The sequence below is a fragment of the Syzygium oleosum genome, unplaced genomic scaffold, assembly GCF_021117445.2.
Source record: "Syzygium oleosum isolate NSW1041296 unplaced genomic scaffold, Sole_v2.1 Sole_v2.17, whole genome shotgun sequence".
Classification (NCBI taxonomy): Eukaryota; Viridiplantae; Streptophyta; class Magnoliopsida; order Myrtales; family Myrtaceae; genus Syzygium; species Syzygium oleosum.
Window position 1 is genome coordinate 320,593 of NW_026607501.1, and position 14,992 is coordinate 335,584.

Consider the following 14,992-nt stretch of genomic DNA (forward strand, 5'->3'; position numbering starts at 1 on the left):
AAGATAAAGGCGAGACCATTGCCAAGACTTCATCACAGTTACCAAAACCCAGCAAAATCAGATCACAAACTCAAACACCAGTCAAAGTATGGGCTGATATAGCCGAAGAAAAACCATCACCCTCTATCACCAAGACAACACCATCTTCTATACCACCCTATCACAATTAGCATCAGTACTTCCAGAAGAAATCTTAAAACTCATTGCCTATACTCTACAAAACCCGAAAATAAGAAGCTACATCACGATCAATTGACATGAGTCTAAATCCATCACCATTTACCTCTTCAGGTAAGTACTTAAAAAGGATTTCCAGTGAAGTGGTTATTATGCCATGGGCAATCTCTTCAACTCAAAAATCAAAATTTATCACTAAAATGTCTTCCAAAATAGAGTTACAGTTAAAGATGGATCTTATCACAAAGAACCAATAAAATTTGCAAAAATATATTTTCTTGAGGATTGGAGGTACAAACCACATGATCCGTTAAAACCGTTGGCTTATTATGAACAGGTTCTAGCTTAAACAAAATCAGTGTCATTCAAACATTTTTTTGACCCATGATCCGACCCATATCACGCATTCTACAGCAACCATATCACAGATCATTCACCCAACCAGATGGAGTTCTTCACCTAGTAGCTCCTTAAAATTCCTAGCCAGCTTAACCTCTACATTACCATACCTCCCTACTTTCACATATTGGGATTGCCAACAAGCCTAGTGTAATACATTCTATCGCCAAAACAACAATCACCACCATTCATGGTTCTTTTACTTCAAAATAGATTTTAAGGTTGACCAGCTCCCCAACTAGTGTAACCAATGGTAGGATCATATTAGCCCTGTTATTGAAGCCTTACCCACACAGGTCAAAAAGAGTTACAGGTTCTTCGAATTTAAGTTCATCCCCAATTTATATGAATCTCGATTTTCAGTCGTAGCCCATTTTTTCATTAACTTCCGATTCTCATGAATATTAGCCTGGGAACTGGGATACGATGCCCCTTAAATAGACCCAACATCCCAAATTTACTAAGAAAATTCAAAACCAAATGATGGGATAATTTTAATTTCCTCCATCAACATCAGAAAAACTCAGTCTTAGACTGGCTAAATCACAAAAATGCTCAAACTACGCCACTCCTCCAATATATTACTCGTACATCTTTTCTTCAGCAAAAATCATTGGCAGCAGCTCAACTTGCAGCCGTTCAATCACCAAATGAATATGTTGCTATAATGAAGCAAATTATATCAGAATTTGAAGAATCAAATAGCAACTCGACCCAATCAAATCACAGTGGAGATACCAATAAAGATGATTGCTATGGTATCAACTTGGTCAGACAATGAAGAATAAAATCAGTAATAGAAGATCACTTGCTTGGACCGTAATAGCACGGAATAATACTATAGATGGTGGACAAACCTCTAATATCCAATCATGACAGACAAATTATTGTTCACTCAATGTCTTATCATGGCAGACAATCACAATTCACCATCCAATTACTATGTACTACGACTCACATGTGACTATGTACTACCACTCGTGGTCTATAAAAGGAGGTTGTCTTTCACAAAGAAGGCACGTCCTTTCTTCACCCAATTTTAGAAGCTCTCTCCTCCTCTCTCTCTCTCTCTCTCTGTAATCTTTCCTCTCTACATCTTGCAACCTTTCCATTATGAATTTGTATCCCAATTACTGCGTTAGTTTTCATATATCAATGTAACTTTCCATATGTTGTAATCTTTCTTATCAATTTATCCTATCAAGTTATACCTCCCTTGAGTGCGGATTACCGCCCTTGCGGATGGTTTTACTTTTTGTATAAAAAATACTACTCCATTTAAATATTAGTTCATACCACACTCGAGTGCAGACTACAACCCTTGTAAATGATTTTTACTTTCTGTCTTATTTTATTTATAATTATTTTTTATATTGTTTCCGCTTTCTTTATCGTTCAAGTTCATAAATCCTTTCTACGTTGATGAATTACAATGTGACTGTTTATATTTCTTTGTGCTATTTATAAATGCATCGCCATTCTAGAATACGTCGTTTATATTTTAGAACTTAATTTTTATCTTCCCTTAATAGATTTTGATTTTCTTATCTCTTTTCTTTAAATCACAAACATAGATGTCTTCAAGATATACCTACGATAAATCATACATGTAAACGTTTTGATTAGATCTTTTTTACATTAAGATCTTTTCTTTATATAAATCCTCATATCCTCGGGTGTCTGGATTGATGGTGATATGCACAACAAAAATAAAAATTTATAAACAATTAATTCTGTGAAAAAATTGTCTATATAAAAAAATTTCTTGATTTTACTTAACAATTTATCCTTAAATTCTCTCAACAACTTAGAAAAGAACTAGGTTTCTTGAAAATTTATTTTTTCCAGAAAACTAATTTTTATGGAAGTAAAATCTAACAATAAAAAAAACATAGTGCTTGGATACCTACAATAAAGAAGGCCTAATGCCCTAAAAAACCTCCAACTTTAACTCTTGTCCAAATTTTACATTTTGTCTCGTAAAAAACCTCCAATTTTAGGTCATGTCCCAATTCTACCCTAAACTTTTTTCGTCCCATAAAAAACCACTAACTTTAGGTTTAGTCCCAATTATACCCTAAACTTTTTTTGTCTCATAAAAAACCCTCAACTTTTGGTCCAACAACAATTGTACCCTAATTTTTTTTTTGTCTCATAAAAAAATCCTAACTTTAGGTCCAGATTCAATTTCACTCTAATTTTTTTATCTCATAAAAGATCACTAACTTTTATATGAGTCCCAAATCTACTCTCCATTAACCCTCCATCAAAATTGTCCTTAGTGATTTTGCGCTCGTCGATCTCTCATACTTGGGAATTTTCCATCTCTCGTAGTCGGAGAGCTCGTGCTCAGGATGCTCAAATAGCTCGTATTTGGGAGTTTTCCATCTTTCGGTTATCAACGAGAAATTTTGGATGGAGGGTTATTGGGGGCAGATTTGTGACTCAAGTAAAAGTTTGTTGTTTTTTATGAGACTCTAAAAATTTTAGGGTAAAATTGGGACTGGATGGTAAAATTGGGACAATACGTAAAGTTAGGGGTTTTTCATAGGACAAAAAAAAGTTTACGATAGAATTGGGACTTAATATAAAGTTGGAAGTTTTTTATAAGACAAAAGGTAAAATTGAGACAAAAGTTAAAGTTGGAGGTTTTTTATGGTATTAGGCCCAATAAAGAAAAACTAAACACGTGAAATTCTTAATTATGGTAACTAGATCCTACATTGTAATAGAAAAATTGAGAAAAGGAAAGTTAATAACTTTTGGGTTACCACTTAAATTGCAATTGAATTATTGATGGCAATTTTGTCTTTTCGATGAAAATTGGGTAGATTTGTTAGGGAAAATGATACAAAATGGTCCTTGAACTTGATCTAATGCACAATATCGTCCCTGAACTTTTAGTTTATTCAATGTAATCCATAAACTTTAGCTAATGTGCAATACCGTCCCTGAATTTTCAAGTTTTTCAATATGGTCACTAAATTTTGACACATGTTCAATTTAGTCTCCAGATTATCTAATAATCTAAGGACTAAATTGAATATGTACCAAAAGTTCAAGGATTATATTAAACAAATTAAAATATTAGTGACGATATTACACATTGGATTAAAGTTCAGCGACCATATTGAACAAATTAAAGGTTCATGAATGACATTGCACACTAGGTCAAAGTTCAATAACCATTTGTATAATTATCCCATTTAGTTATATAGGGGTGAAAATATGTTCACCCTTTTGCAATCCAAAAAAAAAAAAAATCAAACAAGCAAGACTACAATATTTTCTCGGCAGGGCAGGAAGGGAAACGGAGGTCTCTTTGGTCAACTTGCCGTTTGGACATCTTTTCAGCATTTTTACATTCTGATCCTCTCGATTCGCCCAATGTAAACGCCTTTCCATTGCCCTCGTACGTTTGCTCCTCGGAGTAAAAACCCGAGCTTTGCTCGAAATCTTTCGATCAGGACTGCGACAGATCGAGAGAGAGAGAGAGAGAGAGAGAGAGAGAGGATGCACACATTTGGGTACAGAGCGAACGCTCTGTTGACTCTGGGAGTCACCATCTTGGCACTGATGTGCGCCATGGCTTCTTTCTCCGACAATTTCAACCTTCCCTCTCCCTCGGCCCGTGTTGAGGTACACCGTCGCCTAACGCGCACTCGCCCTGGTTTTCGTGTTCCTTTGCTTGAGTTTCGAAATTGGGCAGTTGAGTATGATGGGTTTCTTGCTCTGTTTAGGTGCTCAATGTCAATTGGTTTCAGAAGCAACGTAATGGAAACGATGAGGTAAATTTTCTACCTTTCGCCCGTTTTTCGACCCCTTGGTTGATCTGTGTTCTTGGGTTTGTCTTGTTGGAATTCGGGGTATCAATTTTCGGGGTTGTTGTGGATGGTTTTGGCCGATTTACCAAACCCTAAGAGTGTGAATTTTGTCTTGGATTTTGTAATTGTTGGTTCCTCTCCAATCACATAGAATGAAATGAAAGACGATTTTCAACGCCTGTTTGTGTTGCTTATTGGAATTTCGACGTGCGAGTGTATGTTCTGCTTCTTAAAGCTATAGTTGGTCCTGACTTCGTCCTGTATAATGCAATGCAGTTTTTTATAATGCACAATCAGAAAACGTGTTTTGTTTGAATCTGCTCAATTGTTATGTCTGTAGTTTTCTTAGATCTCTCTTTTTGAGTGGGTACCTTTCTTTTGGATCCTGCAGGTTAGCTTGACATTGAACATCTCGGCTGACTTGCAGTCGGCATTTACGTGGAACACAAAACAGGTTAAGCAGCTAAAGCCTTCACTCGCTTTATGTTTGTGCAGATGACAGTGTGTTTTTGCGAAAGGAGGAAATATTTTGACCTCCTTTTAGAGTAGACTACTGCAGGATCCTTTGACAACTTTCAGGATTTGACCTTTCGTGTTTTGAAACTGCAATGCAGTTGAGTGTTCATTTATATCTTTTTGTGCTGCAACAATGTTAATGTGTGAGTTAGCTTCTGGTTGTTACGTCTTTGCTGTGGAATAGGCATCATTACAACATTAAACTGCTCGTGTACTTTCTTTTACATTTTGATGCTTTATATGAGGAGCATTATATGGAATGGGTTAGGAATTCGACTAATTCAATATCTTGTATTTTTTTTTGGGTCATCCTTTCTTACTGAGTTGGGTTCACCCCTCTTTGGAAATTGGCTCCTTTTTGTGCTATAAACTTCACTTTGTAAATGGGTTGATTTGCTTTGGTACATCAAGGAAATTTTCATTTTACTTATCAAGGAGAAAAATGAGTTGGAGTTTAATACTGGGAATGCAAGTATATAGTCTCTTACCTCTTCCTAAATTGTTAATATGCATATATTTGAGCAAATCAAAGTTGAAATTTCAATATGTAGGGAATAATTTGATAATATGTGGGATGTTACAATCCTCGATCCGAATTTACGATCCAATCCTTAACGACCTCCCAATGATCCTCCCTAGGATCCCAATCCTGACAACCTTGCTCTGTTGGTTCTCAAATTATTTGTCAGTTAGATACTTGATGATTGCTCGTTCCATCTAGTTGGGCCAAGAAATGGAAAACTGAGACTCTCTTATTCTAGGTCATTAAGTCATTATTTACTATTGTTTAAATTGTTCGTGGAAAAAATTGCAGGTATTTGTCTTCCTAGCAGCTGAGTATGAAACAACTCAAAATTCTCTAAATCAGGTTGGTGTGATATTATACGTTCAGTCTTTTTCTAGATGTCCACATGTTGTATTCTTTATGTTGGCACTCGTACTGCACATTGTATTCTTTATGGTGGAAAAATACGGATCTTGGCTCTCATGCCTCTTTCATGGGATGAATTCGCAAGACTTGGATTTTAAAATGCTTCTACTAGACATGTTTTTCCTGCCACGTTATCAGTGTCTGGTGGTGATTTTGCAGTTCTCTTTTCATCCGCTTAAAGGCAACTGGTTGTCATAGACTTTTGCATCATCTGATATCATAGTGGCCAATAGGAGATAGAGTACATTACCACTTCATAATGGGTATTGTAATTTGAGTTTTTTTTATTTTTGTGGGCAATTTGGTGGTACTCTGCAGATGTAGGATGAAACAATATATTAAAAGTTGAAGTTCGGCTTGACTAGACTAGTCTTGATATTTCGAAGTACTGGTCATGCTTACGTCAGTCTCCTTCCCGACCTCATATGTTGTCCATCATTCTAAACTAGTTTGAAAAGGAGATCTAGAGGAAGTTATTTCGACAGTCAAACATGATAGCGATCTTGATTGCAGGACTCGATGGGTTAAATCTTAGGAAATTGTTGTCAGTCTGTATCAAATGGATGCTTTTTTTTGTGGTTTTGTGCTTGCGACAGCTATTAAATAAACCGAGTGTACCGGCTGTTTGGGTGTCATAGCGTCAACGGTTCTGCAATCTGGCACTGAAACATGTTAGGAGATCATGATGCCTCTTTCTGTCAAGAAATCCAACTTTCCCATGGATCGCTCTCCATTACTCATCTTAACCTGCAATGCAAGACTTTTCTAGCTTAAGAAAGATAATCTTCATCACATATGATGCTTGTTAGGTTGAAAATACTGTGTAATCTAGATGATTTATTGACGTTTGGCTTCACTGAACTTGCGGCTTTGAGAAATCAGAGTAAAAGTTGCTGCTTTTACTGCTTAACAGATCTCACTTTGGGACGCAATCATACCATCTAAAGAACATGCGAAGTTCTCTATTCACACAACCAACAAGTACCGACTTACTGATCAGGTGAATCGTTACTCTTCTCTGCTTTGCCTTTTCTTCCCTGTTAATGGCCATGGCCAATAAAGAAATAGGGCTTCTGGGTTCTCATCATTGCGCATAATTTCCTAAAGAGTGCTATTTGAAACTTATGTTTGAAGCTTCTTATTATTATGTGTCGCAGACACGTGTGGAGGAAGTAACTGCAAGATACTGATCTGCATCTTGATCATCTATATACTTTTAAGACCTTAATTATTGAAAAAATTTTAATGTTTTAGGAGCTTGCTTGTTTGTGGATGAAAAGAAAGAAATGAAAAGATTTTTTATTTCTAAGTCATGCAATGTCTTCCCCGTGATAATGGTTTCCTTTCCTCCACTTTCAGGGAAGCAATTTACGGGGCAAAGAATTCAACTTGACTTTGCATTGGCATGTCATGCCCAAGACCGGCAAGATGTTTGCAGACAAGATAGTCATGACAGGATATCACCTGCCCGAGGATTACAGATAATGCCTCTGAGCCACTAATAGTGTGTTTTAGTGTTACTGTAGTCCTTTTACTCAGAGGGATACAAAAGGATGTCTTGGTTTTTGGTTTTTTGGTGAAGAGTCGAGACTTGCAATTGATTGGATTTTCGTGGACAGACTTGTTTTTCCTATATGACAATTCAATGGAGAGATCAAAGAACGAGTCATGCAATTTTTTAAACTGTGTGGTCAATCAATGTAGCAAAGAATTTTATGTCAATGTTTCATTTGGGTAGACAAAGTTGATGAGATTTTGTACCTTTTGTTTGGTTCGTACCGACCGTTTATCCTATTTCCTCCATCAACTGAAGCCAATCGCACGATTCAATTCATTCACGCCTTCAATCTCTCTCTAGCTCATGCTTTGATTGCTTCGATCGAGCGAGGCTGAGCTCAGTCCCTGTCTCTCTTCGCTCGATGCACAATTTGCTCAATTGCAGTCGATCCATGCCCGGGTCCTCTCTCACCTGTATTGTATTGAAGTGAGATTCTACTGTCGTTTTCTGGTTGGTCTGCCGTATTGCTTGATTGCTTGCTTGTTCCTCTATTTCTACTTTTCACTTTTGCAGGTTCACTATCTTATCCATAACAATTCGGGGGTACGAGCATGTTCTTTCTCAGCCATTACTTCTTCGGCATTAGAGTAGGCTCAGTGAAAAGGTTTACAAAAGATGTCTAAAATATAGCTGATGTTTTGGGGACTCCATGCCCTCTTTTTCTTCACTATGTGCTGCATGGATTGCTGCAACAATAAGAGGCTTCTTCTGCTCTACCAAACTCGTGGTGCATTCACTTTTCATAAGCTTCTCTGAATGGTATTGAAATCCTAGTTCCATCTTATCCATTCCCCGTCTTGTCCTAGTAAGTGTACTCATTGCCAACCAGAAACAGAGAGAGAATATGATAGTCCCACCACAATGAGATCAAGATGGATGCGAGAAGATGCATGCTTTTATTTCACAGAATACTCGAGATTTGGAAAATATTTTCTGAAAAATGATTAATTATATCGCTTAAAAAAATTAATGAATCGAAATCATTTTCATTATCAACATCAAGTTATACCTAACTATTTCCGTGGATGATGAAAATTAATTTTTATTTATTCATTTTTGTGAGCGATATAATCAATCATTTTTTTGGAAAATGTTTTTCAAATCTTAAATTTTTCATGAAACAAATGCACTCTAAGACTAAGTGTAGTTGCCGAGGTCTACGTGGGGGAGCAGGATAAATAGTGACGAATTCAGAGGTGAAATCGAGGTCTTCAATGGCAATGAAACGATAGATCTCAAATGATCGAAAATTGACTGTCACTTGAGTGGCAAAGTGGGTGTCAAATTTGTATGGAGTGTATTATGCAAACTTACTGTCCCTTTTCTTTTTCTTAACATCCTCAACATTACAAGAATTTACATTTGTTTCCCCAGCATGTCTTTTTCTACATTTCAAGATTCTCAACCATTTAACGAGTGAAGCTAAATTTGTATGGAGTGTATTATGCTCGGTGATCTATAGAAATGTCAAAATTGATCATAAACTCATTTCTTAACCCATATTTGATAGGCTGAGTTATTATATGTGTTAGTTATATACAGTAAATAGATCATAAATAAGTTTAGAATGGTAAAGTCCAAAATAATATGGGTGTTAAACTCACTCAATCTCATGCTCCCACCTTAATTTGTGTATGAGTTTTCCTAAATTTGATTTGTATCAATAACACGAGTCGGATCGGGTACGAATCGCTAAATTTGTATTGTATAGAAATGAGTCAAAACGGGTTAAATGGATCAATTTGGATCAGATAATTTTTTACCTGAACATAAAAAATGATAGGGATGATGACACAAATGATCTTTGAACTTTGGCCCGATATGCAATGTGATTCCCAAACTTTTAATTTGTTCAATGTACTCTTTGGACAATATTGAACATTTTCATATAATCTAGGGACTAAATTGAACATATACCAAAAGTTCAAGGACTATATTGAACAAATTAAAAGTTGAGGGACTATATTGCACATTGGGCTAAACTTCTGGAACCACATTGAACAAATTAAAAATTCAGGAACCACATTACACATTGGGACGAAGTTCAATGACCATTTGTGCCATTTTCGCAAAATAATACTGTAAACAGCCAAAAACAAAAATGTGTTAACAAAATGGTGACCCTTGGATGATGGGAGTGAAGGATTATCCAACGCGCGCGATAAAAGGCAATACTAGTGTCAACAATAACAAGTAGCAGTGGAAAGGCAATCAAATTATCCGCTTAAACTGAGGCATTCAGTGGTTTTAAGAAGCAAGATGGTTCTCCAGCCAAATAGTGCACAAACACGGAACTCATATAGACATTATTCTACCCAAAAAGGGATCATTTGAAAATGTAGATACACCGCAAGAAGATTGGAGTACTCTAGGAAAATGAACAGGAAAAGAAAGGGCACACACAAAAAACTGTACTTGTAAGAGCAGACGCACCAAGAGGCGCAGCGACACATATTTGAGAAGGCCATCACCACTGCAACTCCGTTATTGTCGCAATCAACATGCTGGTGAAATTTCCTCCAAACTGCGAGAATGGAAGTTTCCGTTTAAAAACTCTGTTTATTTTGCTGCAGTTAAAAGCTCAAATCGAGGAGTCAATCCCTACCTTCTTCCCAATAGCTCAATGATATCGCTGGTAAGAGTGGACCTTCTCTTGCTTGCGAAAGCGAGTGATGCGGCCTTCCTCAACAAAACAGATCCCGCCATGCATCCCATCACAGTTGGATTCATTTGGCTACAAGAGACGAGTATTCAAAGAGAATATTTAGAATGAGATTTCGATTATCGGAAATGAAATCTGCAAGTAAGACTGCTAAATACCTGGTTGAATCTACTCCAGTGGCTGAACTATGTTGACGAGCCCAAGATACGAATACTGCAACACTGACAACATTACAAGTATTTGGAAATCATCGATCCACAATAAGTATTTACTCCTCACTTTTGGGGGAAAAAGTTTGAATCCAAATGAATAGTTGATATTGTATCTATAGATAAGGGAACATGATGTGGACGAGGTAACAGAAATAACTTTGGACCACAGTGTATTCTTCAAATAAGAAGTTACTGAAGTGAAAGAGATTGCGCACCTCCCAGAGAGTATATCACCCTGGCCACCACAGCGTCGAGGTGAACCATACTGGCTCACCGATTTAACTGCAAAGACCAACAAGGGATATCATAAACCTTGGCCAAATAAAATTAAAATACATGCTAGAGAAGAAACAAAAGTTACTGCTTACCGCTTAGAATTTTAAAATTTCCATAACTTGAGATGTACACTTCATTTTGTAATTGTGATAAGAAGCTCTAGGTGATAAGATCACACTCAATTTCGAAGCTTTCACAACAATAATGATATGTTTTCAATTCTTTAAGTTAAAGGTTCCAGGTGTAACGGCAGATCAAACTAGGCAAGGTACGTTCACATTTTAAATCCTCTAAAACAATCATATATAATTATTTAGTCGAGCACATCAATAACTTGCACTTCCTACAAAAAAGAGGGGAAGAAAAAGGTACGACTTGTAGCTAGCTTATCTGCTTTCACGATATGCAGCATATTAGCAAGGATACACCAGTCCTTATGAACTTATGGCATGTAAAGTACAGGATTTCCAATCCTAGCAGGAAAGGGAGGGATACAGATACCCAATTTCAAGTGAGAAAACGGGATTCCTTTTTATTCCAGGAATGCATGAACAAGTTCTAGATACCAGGCTACCAAAAGCACCCTTTATTTGTTGAGTTCCAGAAAAGGGCTAGATCATATCAAAAAAAATTCGGAAATTTTGGATGGCTTTGATCAATTCAAGGTGTAGCCATGTTGCACCCAGGGTCCAGAGAGAGAATACCCAATGAATAAACAATGTAGCATTTCTTACTGCATTGAAGCACTATTAACGGAGGATATATAATGCATCCAAAAGACTGCAAAATATTACACCAAGAAGGATTATGGCATATGGTTCATCCTATACCTATGTCACCATCACTTATCAGATCAGAATTCCCCTTTCGCATGATAGTAACACCGCCTATCCTGAAAGAATAAACACTAACATTAGTTCATTTTTCAGAACATAAGAAAATTTTAAAATACAATCATCAAAATATTTGAAATTTCCGCGATCTACAGTGATTGGCACAAACCCAGCAGAACAACCACAACATGTCAGTATCACTGCGTCATATATAAAGAGATTACTACATATATTAGTTAATTTCCTCACGACTAAAATGTGCCTACATAAAATTTTGTTTTCAAAATTTCAAAAGACTTTCCTTGAAAAGGTCGAAATGGGTAGAATGAACAAAGGTTGTTGTGTAAGGGGAATTTTACGCAATTTTGGACGAGACCAACAGATATATATCTACATCAATTTTTTAGCCACTCCGATACTTAGGTGAATGCATTGCCAACAAACAATGAATATGAATGTGTCTAAGCATGTAACACCACAAAATTGGAATATACTGAACATTACATACTAAGACATTAGCTAAGCTCCCAGAAACCTCCAATAAAAGCAGACAAACTCTGCAGATAAGCTTACCGTTTAGCAAGCAATTGCAATTCCTGATGAGCATCTTGATCCTTTACTTCACAATTGAGTACTTTTTTGACCAGGCGCTTATATTCATTGATATTTGGAGTTAAGACAGCTAGGTGGTAACCAATAACAAGATCAGGGTTGTCTGTAATAAGAAAGAGCCCATCCTGTCATAACAGCATAGAATCAGCTCAGAAGGTCAAAGGCCATCTTAAGAAATTAGATAGCAGAAATAGATCCATGAAGAGCGATTCCAAAAGTTGATGATACATAGCAATAGCTCATTACCCCATCTACGACAATCGGAACATTGCGCTGTCTTGCATGACTCATGATCTGACCCACACATCCCTGGACATGCATAAAAACATGGAATGCTTCAGGCAGAGCTTTAACAGGACGTCCAGTCTAAGCAAGAAAATAAGGACAGCGCTGATGAAAAAAGGAAGGTCTGCTTCCAGTGTTTCCACCTCCAGTCGTAATAAAACAGAAACAGCATTGACATCTGTGCTCTCAACAAGTGTGGCATCAGTTGCATATATCCTTTTATGCCCTAATAGACATTGTCATAGAGAATTCACAGATCACTTCTCTATTTGGCTGAACTTCCTCATAGCAGTGAAAACAACATTTTTCTCCGAGGTGTGTTATTTTAATCCAGTATATCGCTTTTAAATGCCATAATTCACTGAAGAGTAATCATCTATGCACAGTTAATTTGTACTGTGTTGATGCCTAACAGTTCTAAAAGATCTTAGATAAGATCTCTGGCTGTACTGCAGTTATCTGTAGCTTTCACTCCAGTCACTGAGAAACACATGTCAGTTGTCTCAGTGCTACCCTTTGGTAATGCATATACATATAGAAAATGCTCTCATAGGAAACTATAAAACTGCATAATGCACAGTTTCTCTTAATTTTCAATGAAAGTTGGGTAACCAAAGAGTGACAGGATATAAAACAATGAAAGACAAATTAAGTATCTCAGTAAACAGAAGAGAAAAGATCAGACTCTCATGAATTCTTGAGAAACAAATGACCAACCAGATGTGCTGCTGAGGTACAATAAAAGCTATTACAAATAAAAAGAAACATAGACATGGTAACTTAATACAGATTAATTAAGTAAACAAACTGAGATTGATAGGGCCAAAGAAGCATACCAGCAGGAATGGGTCTCTCCCAAGACCTGGACCAACTACAAGACAATCAAACCTTTCCAGCCATTTATCAATCTCTGCAAGAACCTTGCCCGAGATTTGTTCTTTCTCCCCATCCCTGAAAGAATACCTTAACAGGTAAAAATCTGTGCAAACATAGAATTTAGATCGTAAAAACAGAAGTCAGCAATTTTTTCACCTTATGTTGTAAGATTCTTCTAAAATAGGGTGCACAATCAATTCAGGGCTGTAGCTTTTTATAACCGTGGCAGCATCTTTTGTGCAGAAAATATGTGATAAATCTGCACCCTGCAAAATCAAGAAAGTCACACCACCCTAGCAAATATAAGCCAAGAAAGAAGCAAAATTTGGTATTCTTTAGCACATTACTCGTTGGGATATCATAACTGATGAAAACAGAACTAAACAACTTATAAAGTTAAACCAAATTGGTCAAGAGCACTAACAATTTTCAGGGCGGAAATAGCCGCAAAATATGGAGCGCCAGTGTACTCACGACATCCACCAATAATTGCTACCTTTCCTGGTAAACACGTAACAAGAGAATAATAGGACTAGTTTACTCAAATTCCTCACTTCAGCTAAATGGCCATGACTAAAAGCTCTTAGCTAAAGCAGCCAATTGAAGAAATCAGATACAATTGAATGAAAATAGTTTAACAAGTGAACGAATTTGTTTTCCTTTTATAAATCTGTCCACCAAGAACATAGCTTAAATCATGGTTAAGCAAGGCCATAAAGAACCCATTGTACAGACAGAAATATAAACATCAAGAATCATCGTAGAGAACAAAATTACACAGTCCCAAAACTACAGACGAACCTGCCTGGCCTTTATATTTACTTGGGTCAAGCGGTGGAGCAATTGCCCTCAGAATGTTCTCAGCCTCAGCATCAAAAGCCATTGACCTTATGCCCTGCGACCTCCTGCGATTGCCGGTACCTCCCAGACACAGTGACCTCACCAAGAAATGCTGTCTTCGCAGGACGGACGAGGAAGAAGCCAACATGCAACCTTCTGCACAACCACAGGCGATCAACATTAGCAACGACCACGTCGCACTTGGCTCAAACGCGACCACGGTGAAAATGGGCTATACTTCAAACGGACTCCATCGGGTCGGTTGCTTCTTGAGGGATACAGCAACTAAAGAAAAAAGCAGAAATTAGACGAAAGAAGAAGACGACGAACAAACAGAGAAACAGAGCATAGCAGCTACCAAGAAAATTCGAAACAATAAGAATTCATCACTATAATTTTTGCAAGAAAGAAAATTTAGCTTGCCTTCGGATGATTCTCCGGTCAACAACGCCGATTACCGGGGAAGAGAAATCAGGCGGCAGAAAAGGAGACCCACCGCCAGCAGACTCTGTCACGGGCAATGCTGTCGGCCCAGAAGAGGAATTTCATCAAATGGCTGGTTTGGGCTCACCAAATGGGCCAGCATATAATTGAAAGAAACGTATGAGTTTTGAGCTTTTGTTTTGTTTTGCAATTGGTTAGAGGAGAGTTTCCTTTTTCTTTTCTTTTTTTGGAGAGAGAAGAGAGTCGTTAGAGAACTTATAGAGCCCGGCACGCCCGATTCCACGATCTTGAGTGTCTTGAGCTTTGGTTATCTCGACATTGTTACTTGCAATATTGGGTAACTCCCGTATCGAAAATAGTCCCATTTCTCTTCACACAAGACGTGCGGCGAGTGCTTTCAACCTCCATGAGTATTGTGTGTGCTCTTGGGACTTCATAACTGCTCAATTTGACTGTTTTAATGATTTCATACTTTAGTTAAGTTAGTTTTAAGCTTTCATTAACCTAGCTACGCCGACAAGAATGCGGCCCTACTGATAAAGGGATT

General features: G+C 37.3%; 2 protein-coding genes across 3 annotated transcripts; one reads left to right on the top strand and one right to left on the bottom strand.

Moving 5' to 3' along the window:
• The first annotated feature begins 3,966 nt into the window (after positions 1-3,966).
• LOC130140199 (signal peptidase complex subunit 3B-like) lies at positions 3,967-7,530 on the top strand. Its single transcript, XM_056318950.1, has 6 exons — positions 3,967-4,215; positions 4,317-4,364; positions 4,792-4,854; positions 5,731-5,784; positions 6,761-6,847; positions 7,207-7,530. Exons 1-6 carry the CDS (start codon positions 4,090-4,092, stop codon positions 7,330-7,332), a joined length of 504 nt encoding a protein of 167 aa, XP_056174925.1. The 5' UTR covers positions 3,967-4,089; the 3' UTR covers positions 7,333-7,530.
• Positions 7,531-9,599: 2,069 nt separating this feature from the next.
• Positions 9,600-14,564, bottom strand: LOC115667150 (ATP-dependent (S)-NAD(P)H-hydrate dehydratase-like). Of its 2 annotated transcripts, XM_056318990.1 has the most exons (13): positions 14,425-14,530; positions 14,240-14,286; positions 13,963-14,157; positions 13,586-13,662; positions 13,318-13,427; positions 13,122-13,236; positions 12,247-12,309; positions 11,962-12,125; positions 11,386-11,447; positions 10,495-10,561; positions 10,226-10,288; positions 10,011-10,139; positions 9,600-9,929 (listed from the first exon to the last, which is right to left on the bottom strand). In XM_056318990.1, the coding sequence occupies exons 3-13, from the start codon at positions 14,147-14,149 to the stop codon at positions 9,902-9,904; spliced, it is 1,065 nt and encodes a 354-aa protein (XP_056174965.1). In that variant the 5' UTR covers positions 14,150-14,157; positions 14,240-14,286; positions 14,425-14,530; the 3' UTR covers positions 9,600-9,901. The 2 variants fall into 2 exon arrangements, with proteins under 2 accessions (XP_056174965.1, XP_056174966.1); XM_056318991.1 differs by lacking the exon at positions 14,240-14,286 and having other exon boundaries at positions 14,425-14,564.
• Between the last annotated feature and the right edge of the window lie 428 nt (positions 14,565-14,992).

Excerpts from the sequence above, each read along its gene's own strand:
- LOC115667150 (XM_056318991.1), bottom strand. The coding sequence starts at position 14,149 with ATGTTGGCTTCTTCCTCGTCCGTCCTGCGAAGACAGCATTTCTTGGTG. Across the intron at positions 10,289-10,494 it reads GGTGATATACTCTCTGGGAG|TGTTGCAGTATTCGTATCTT; the intron begins GTGCGCAATCTC and ends TAATGTTGTCAG. Across the intron at positions 10,140-10,225 it reads ACTGGAGTAGATTCAACCAG|CCAAATGAATCCAACTGTGA; the intron begins GTATTTAGCAGT and ends CGTCTCTTGTAG.
- LOC130140199 (XM_056318950.1), top strand. The coding sequence starts at position 4,090 with ATGCACACATTTGGGTACAGAGCGAACGCTCTGTTGACTCTGGGAGTC. Across the intron at positions 4,216-4,316 it reads CTCCCTCGGCCCGTGTTGAG|GTGCTCAATGTCAATTGGTT; the intron begins GTACACCGTCGC and ends TGCTCTGTTTAG. Across the intron at positions 5,785-6,760 it reads CTCAAAATTCTCTAAATCAG|ATCTCACTTTGGGACGCAAT; the intron begins GTTGGTGTGATA and ends ACTGCTTAACAG.